This window comes from Crocuta crocuta, unplaced genomic scaffold, assembly GCF_008692635.1.
Source record: "Crocuta crocuta isolate KB4526 unplaced genomic scaffold, BGI_CrCroc_1.0 scaffold313, whole genome shotgun sequence".
Classification (NCBI taxonomy): Eukaryota; Metazoa; Chordata; class Mammalia; order Carnivora; family Hyaenidae; genus Crocuta; species Crocuta crocuta.
Window position 1 is genome coordinate 71,150 of NW_027527814.1, and position 7,723 is coordinate 78,872.

At 61.2% G+C, this 7,723-nt stretch overlaps 1 protein-coding gene across 2 annotated transcripts in view; it reads left to right on the forward strand.

Moving 5' to 3' along the window:
* FAM222A (family with sequence similarity 222 member A) overlaps positions 1–6,897 on the forward strand; it is a 55,880-nt gene extending 48,983 nt beyond the window's left edge. For both annotated transcript variants that reach the window (XM_077775352.1, XM_077775356.1), the window contains one exon: positions 4,364–6,897. In XM_077775352.1, coding sequence (XP_077631478.1) covers positions 4,364–5,649 — 1,286 coding nt within the window. In that variant the 3' untranslated portion in view covers positions 5,650–6,897. The remainder of the gene's footprint in view (positions 1–4,363) is intronic.
* Positions 6,898–7,723: the final 826 nt, after the last annotated feature.

Sequence of the window (7,723 nt, forward strand, 5' to 3'; positions counted from 1 at the left end):
CGCTGCTCCCCCCACCCCCCATCCTTACCACTGCTTAGAAGCCCGCCACAGACAGACGGCTCAGCTGGTCCCATCTGTGATGCCTTTTTTGTGTCATTATACTGGCCACGCGGGGCTGTGCAAGGCACTGAACTGTGGGGGCTGGGTTTGAGGCACCTGGAGTGGGTATGGAGAAAGCCCTTCAGGAACAAGACCTAAAGTAGCAGCTGTGGTGGCCACTGCGCCACCAGGCCAGGCTTGGGACCAGGGACTCTGGTGACCTGCAGCGGCACGTCCCTGCTCCCACCCAAACCCTCCCATTCAAGACACCCAAGAGCCCTGAGCACGTGCCCAGGCAAGAGCCGCCCAGGACGGCGAGCTAGCAGGCCCTAGCAGCCAGCCAAGGGGGGGTGGGGGGGGCCGGGGAGAGCTGCCGGGCCTGTAACCTCCAACGGCTCACCTCCTGCCTCTCGGGGCCTCCAGGCTGACTCCAGGGTCCCTCCTTTGGCTTATCCTCCTCCCAGTTCTATGGAAGAGGGAGAGCCCTTCGAGTGGCCTGCCTCATGGGGTGATTAGAAAGAAGACCTGGAAGGAAGGCACACCGGTCCAGATCTCAGCTCTGCCCCCTCACCCATTGCATAGTCTCAGGAAGCTCTGAGCTCACATCCTCATCTGTAAAACAGGGGTCTCTCCTGTCTATTGCTGGGTAACTGGCTGCATCATTAGCGGCCTGAGACATGGATAGACATGTGTTCTCTCTCATGGTTGTGATCAGGGACTCAGGAGATGCTGAGCGGGGCAGTTCTGCTGGGCGCCTTCCATGAAGCTGCAGTCAGGATGCTGGCTGGGGTGGCACTCATCTGAAGGCTCGACCAGGGCTGCCTCACATGGCTGTGGGCAGGAGGCCCCCAGTCAGCTGCCCCGTGGGCTTCTCCATGGGCTGCTTCCCCTGCAGCAAGTGATCCCAGTGAGTGAGGAGGAGGAGGCCACAGCGCCTCCATGACCTGGTCTTGGCTGGGTCCACAGGACCTCAGAGGTCACCTGGGTCAGCCCCACTTGGGGAGGCAGGGGGAAATGGCACACGAGCGTGAGTACCAAGAAGTGACAGTGATGCAGAGGGGTGTGGCACATCTTGGTGGCTGCCTGCCAAATGCTCTGACTCATCCGCTGCCTCATCTGTCAGGTAGGGACCATCACCCACTTCTCAGAGTGGTCAGGTGCCCTGCACGAGATGTCAAGGAAAGCCACAGGCACAGAGTCGAGCCTGTACTCCACGCTTACTGAAAGGCAGCCTCCGTCCACTCCCACAAGTGCTGCAGGGACTGGCCTGCCCTCCTGGCGCCCTGCTGGCCAGCAGGGGGCCAGACCGGCTCCTCCTTTCCGTGAATGGGAACCAGTAACAGGCAGCACTTATTTCCTCCACNGTTTTAAACACCTAATTTATTCCATCCATTAGATAGATTTTGTAGATTTAATCATTTTCACAGTTGGTGGCTCATTGGATACTCAAGATAAACTCCAAATGAAAGTATAATGGTGAGGACAAATGAGTTTTCACACCACAATGGCAGAAACCTGCTTGGGAAGAGGGTTTAAGAGGAACAAAAATACATACAGATATAATTTTTTTTCCTCGGCAGCCGCTTTTGCTGACTATAGTAGGTTACCACAGTTAATTTCACCAGTTTTGTTCATCTGTAAAATTGCATAAAAGTGACATTTTTGTGCTCATTATAGCAACTGCTGATTTATGGCTGGTAAATGAAGAGCTGGTCCCTTTTTTGTGGGACTCTCCGAGCGGCGCTAAGTGCCCATGAAATTGCTTGTATAATGTAGTTTAAATCCAATCTCAGAGAAAGATTCCCCCGTTGGCCAAAGTGACATTTCCATTCTCCACACCGAGTTTATTTTAGGCCACTTAGGAGGGGGCTGCCCCAGGCAGGGTCAGGATGGGGGCCTGTGGCCGGCCAGGGGTCAGCTCCACCTGCCCGGCCCCGTATTATGCCCAAGGGCTGGAGGGGCACTGCCCTAGTCTCCATGGGCTGCTGAGTGCCGCCTGCCTCTTCCCTCCCTGCCGCCACTGCCCTGCGCAGGTCAGGCCACATTCCTGCACCTTGGGGCAGAGGGAAATGACCTTTGCAACACGCATGCGCACCCCTGCCCCTCCTCCCCTGCAGCCTTCCCTGGCTGCCGATGGCCTGGGGCGGGGCTCTCTGTGGGAGAGCGCTGCGGGATGTTTAGGGGTGGGGGGGGCCAAGTTGTAATGACCACATACATCACCAAACGTGGCCAGTGTGCCCACTGGGGAAGGACCACTGCCCTGCAGCCAGGAGGCCCCTCTGGNCTCCACATGCCTGTTCCAGGCTTCTCTCATTCCCTATCATTTACAGTTCCCACTTGGGACATGCTTCCTCACCTCTGGACCTCTGCCTGTGCTGTTTCTTCTGCCTGAAATATGTTGCTCTCACCCCTTTCGACATGGCCTTCACTGGGATGCTCTTTCTTCCAGAAAGCTCACTTTTCAGAGCCCGGCTGGGTGAGGCTCCCGCCTGCAACCCCAAATGCCCGAGCCTTCCCATCGCAGCACATGTCTTGCTGATAGGCTGGGGGCCCAACAAGGGGCTGGGGGAGTGAGGCTCTGGATGGATGGGATGTGGGGTGAGGTGGGGTCTGCAGTCCACCCCAGCCACAGTGCCAGGACTCCCTGGGCTGGTCCGAAGGAAGGGCAGCTGGAGCCCCTGCCCGCCCCCCAGGGAGGCACAGGCAGATGGGGAGGGCGTCGTCAGCGCTCCCACCCAGAGGGCGCCTGGTTCTGCCAGCACCTCCACCACACACGACCCGTGAGTTCGCGGCCACCCAGGGAGGCAGTGTTCCTGGCAGTATCACCTCCCATTTTACAGATGAGGAAACTGAGGCTCAGCCTGGTGAAGCCCCATTCTCAAGTCCCCCCTGGGAGTCACCGGTCAGCTCCAGGGGTGGCATGGGGCAGGAGAAAGGCAGCGTGTTGCGGAGACCTTGTAGGGGCCCCTTGCCCCAGGGCCCAGACAGGTCACCGCCTCCCAACCCCAACTATGTGCTCAGCTCCTTGGCAGCCACCTCTCCAGGCCACCCTGCGCGACAGACAGCCATGATCCCCATTCCACAGGTGGGGAAACTGAGGCTCAGTCAGGCAAGCCACAAAGCCCCACAACTAGGCAAGGCTCCCCCCAGCCAGCTCCAAACCCTGGAGCCTTCCCACCTGTCTCCTGAAGGGCCCCGCTCCTTTCCCTACCTCAGGAGGGTCCTAGGCAGCACGGAGCAACACCTCCGGCACAGGAGGGGCTCTGGATGGAAGGGGGAGGGTTGCTGGTGAGCAGGGTGGGCACCAGTAGGACAGTCATCCTGTCCCACACAGTGCAGCCCTACCATGACAGCATGCAGAAAACGCAGTGGGTACCACGCTCGCCTTGCAGGTGACAGGCAGGTTTGGGGACGGGCCAGACAGCCATTGTGGCTAAAATATCTCCTCACCTGCCTACCGATCAAGCAGGCGATGTGAGCAGCCAATGAAAGCCCACAGAGCCGCTCCTGTCTGTCTGTTGTTGGTTCACACAGCAACATGCTTAACTGTCCCATAGAGGTCAGCAGGCCACCATCATCCCATCTGACATGTGAGCAAAGGGAGGTGCAGAGAGGATAAGGAAGAGCTAGGAGGAAGGGCCAAGCGTCAGTGAGGTGTGGCGCCCCCGGGACTCCTGATCTCTGCGGGGAAGCGCGGCCTGGCACAGGCCCATGGGCAAACTGTGGGGCCTCTTCTCCTAGAGCTGCATGTCCACCCGCCCGAGTCCCCGCCCTGTGCCCAGTCCCAAGGGAACTCACTGGACACAGGCACCGGCAAGTGCGGTGGTATGGGCGTCGGCCCCAAACCAGAAACCGCCCAAATGCCACCAGCTGTAGGAAGGAGGAGTAGCCGGTGGCACAGTCCCGCACGAGGACCACACGGCCGTGAGGAGCGAACCGCGGCCACCTGAGCGAATCTCACAAAACACCTTAAGCAGCAGAGGCCGATGTGGGTGTGCACGCGTGGCAGGATTCCCTCCCGCGTGTACAGAGGTCAGGACAGCTGTGCACTTGGGCAGAGTCGCACGGGACACTCTGGGGACTGGCGGTGACCCATCTCAGCCACAGCGCGTTCTGTCCATGAAGGCTCAGCTTACAGTGCACGCAATCTCCTTTCTGTACTTTTCACCCAGTTCGAAGCTTTGGAGTTGAGAAGGGACACACGGAGGAGCAAAGGGGGGCGAATGGGGAACCGGACGAGGGAGAGGCAGGCTGTGGCCTCACGGCCTCCCCGGAGCATGGGACCAGCTCTCACCCGTGCTTTCCTCTCCGCTTGTCCCCACAGGCGAGACAGCCGCCAGCTCCATGCATTCGTCCCGCTACCCGAGCCCGGCAGAGCTGGACGCCTACGCGGAGAAGGTGGCCAACAGCCCGCTGTCCATCAAGATCTTCCCCACCAACATCCGGGTGCCCCAGCACAAGCACCTGGGCCGCACGGTCAACGGTTATGACACCAGCGGCCAGCGCTACAGCCCCTACCCGCAGCACTCCGCCGGCTACCAGGGCCTGCTGGCCATCGTCAAGGCCGCCGTCTCCTCTTCCGGCAGTGCGGCACCGGCCGGGCCCGCCAAAAGCGTGCTCAAGAGCGCCGAGGGCAAGCGGACCAAGCTGTCACCAGCCGCCGTGCAGGTGGGCATCGCGCCCTACCCGGCGCCCAGCGCTCTGGGGCCCCTGGCCCCTCCCAAGCCNNNNCCGCCCGAGGCGCCTGCCCCCCCACCAGGCCTGCCCGCTGCCGCCGCCACCGCCGCCTCCGTCATCCCCCTGCCTGGCCGCGGCCTGCCCCTGCCGCCTTCCAACCTGCCCTCCATCCACAGCATCCTCTACCAGCTCAACCAGCAGTGCCAGGCCCCGGGCGCCGCGCCTGCCGCCTGCCAGGCCGTAGCCGGTCCCCACCCCAGCCCCGCCAAGCACGGCCCTGTGCCCAGCTTCCCCGGCATGGCCTACTCAGCTGCTGCAGGCCTGCCTGACTGCCGCAAAGGGGCCGAGCTGGGCCAGGGCGGCACGGCGGCCTTAACGTTGGCTGGGGCCACGAAGCCTGCAGGGTACGCGGACGGGGGCCTGGATTACCTGCTGTGGCCGCAGAAGCCGCCCCCGCCGCCTCCCCAGCCGCTGCGGGCCTACAGCGGCAGCACTGTGGCCAGCAAGTCCCCGGAGGCTTGCGGGGGGCGGCTGTACGAGCGGGCTAGCGGGTCACCCCTCAACTGCAGCATGGGACTGCCCACCGGCTTCACTGTGGGCCAGTACTTCGCTGCCCCCTGGAACAGTGTGCTGGTGACCCCCACCAGCGACTGCTACAACCCGGCGGCGGCCGTGGCGGTCACTGAGCTGGGGCCGGGGGCGCCCCGGGAGCTGGCGGGGCCCCCCGTGGAGGCCCTCTCCGGCCTGCCCAGCAAAAGCGTGTGCAACACGGCGGCGCTGAGCAGCAGCCTGCAGTCGCTGGAGTATCTCATCAATGACATCCGGCCGCCCTGCATCAAGGAGCAGATGCTGGGCAAGGGCTACGAGACCGTGGCTGTGCCCCGGCTGCTCGACCACCAGCATGCCCACATCCGCCTGCCCGTCTACAGATAAGGCCTGCCCGGCAGACGCGCGGACAGATGGACAGGGCGCTGAGCAGGGAGGCAGGCCGCAGAAGAGGGTGGGTAGTGCGCAGGGGCACCCAGCCTCGCCCTGTGCCCGAGTGCCCGCGGGTGCCCACAGGGAAGCCGGGCTGGCTGCCGCCGCGCGGCCACCTGATGGGGAGCCTCGGGGCAACCTGGCTCCCCAAGGCCCCTCCCTGCTGTCATCGGCTGCCCTAGGACACGGGGAGGGCCCGGGACAGCTGCAGACGCCCGCCACTTCCTCCATCCAGGCTGGTGGAGGCAGGGAGAGAGAAACCACTTTAAAACAGGAATGGTTCTTTCTGGTTTTCCCGAGAGAGGGGCTCAGGCCAGGGCAGGACACTGGAGGAAATGTGTGATGGTCCAGAGTCAGGGCGGGGTCAGAACAGCCCCTAGGGGTCGGAGAGCTCCTCCCCCCACGGGCTCCCCAGTCTCCTGGAAAAGGAGCAGAGAGGCGGGGTATAGGAAGTCCCAGGGCCTGCAGCAACCCCCAATGGCCAATCCAGGTGAAGACCACTCTGAGAGGCTCCAAGGACCACCACTCCCCTGCTCCTCCTCCTCTAGATTCTCCTTCCCCCTCCCATTTCTTCCCAACACAGAATTATACCCCCATCCCCACTCTCCAAGCCCCGTACTACCACCATCCCCCTTCTCTCCACATCTTACAGAGCTGCTGGGTACAGCCCTCCAGGCTGTGCACTGCACAAGGGCACCTCATCCAAGGAGACACCATTTGCATCCTAGACATGTATATTTATTATGGCAGTTTTCTGAATCTTGAGGAAGGGGCGCCATTTTCCTATTCGCACAAAGGCACCCCAGGGGCTAATCTGGTCAGAGGGACCCTACCCTGCCTTCCTCAGGGGTTGTCCTCAGAGCCAACGAGGAGGCAACCTACTGGTCTTCATTGGGAGATCCAGTCCAACGCCTTCCCTGCAAGCTGCCCTCCCAGGCCCGCCCCACACCATCAAGGGGGGGGGGCGGGCATGGGGGCAGGCAAGGACCCCTGTTAAGTCCCCAAGGCTCGAAGTCCCCCAGTCCTGGCCCATCCGGCACTCCGGAAGCGGTACTGTATCTCTCCAAGGCCTGTTCGAGCACTAAGTGCATTTACAAATCTCTGAGAATGTTTTTTTTTTATACTAAAATTGACCATTATATTCTACTGTGAGAAGTGCAGTCTGCACTATATTGTTTTAAAAACGAAGAGAAAGAAAAAAAAAGGAAAACACAGATGGTGTCTCAGCTGTGGAATTGTTTTGTAGCTCTTGTTTTGTTCTGTCTCCCTTCCCGCCCTCGGGAGGAAAACGGGCTGCCTTCCCTGCAGCCGTCCGGGATTGGGGCCCCGGGGCCCCAGGGCAGCGGGCCAGGAACCTTCTGGCACCCACCAGCCACTCTGCATTCGGGGTTTCGTTTACTTTTCCAGCTCTTTCACGGCGGACACTGTCATTTACCCTGTTTACGTGTCCGCACAGGCAGGAGGCCACCGGGCACGGCCAGCGACTCCTGTACAGAGTGGCTGAGACGGACCCGAGCCGGGGCCCCTGGGCCCATTCCCTGGATGGTGCAGGGGTGTCTGGGGGTGGTGTCTCCCCGCATCAGGAAATGCCTCCCCAGCTTCTCTGTGTCTGACACGCTCAACCTTCCTTGGGGCAGGGTGGCTGCAGGCAGGCCAAAGTGGCTGTGGCAGTGACCTTCTCCCTGGCCGGCCCCAACACACACCCACCGCAGGCCCCGGTTGCCCGGAGATCGGCAGGAGGCCACCGCACCCCAGGACCCTTGGCATTTATCAGGCACTTAACTTTGCGCTGGGTGTTTTCATGTACACTGTACCTCACCGGAGCCTCCACTTCCTTACAAGGTAGTAGGTGTCTGAGAGGAAGGAACCGAGGCTCAGAGATGTTGGGTGACCTGCCTAAGGTCACACAGCAATTCTGAAAAGTTGGGGTTTGGCCTCCACAGCATGGACTCGTCTTCACATCCTGTCTCTGCCCTATCCCCTGGCAGGGAGGAGTTTGATTTTGTTGTTTTCAGTTTCTAAATTATTT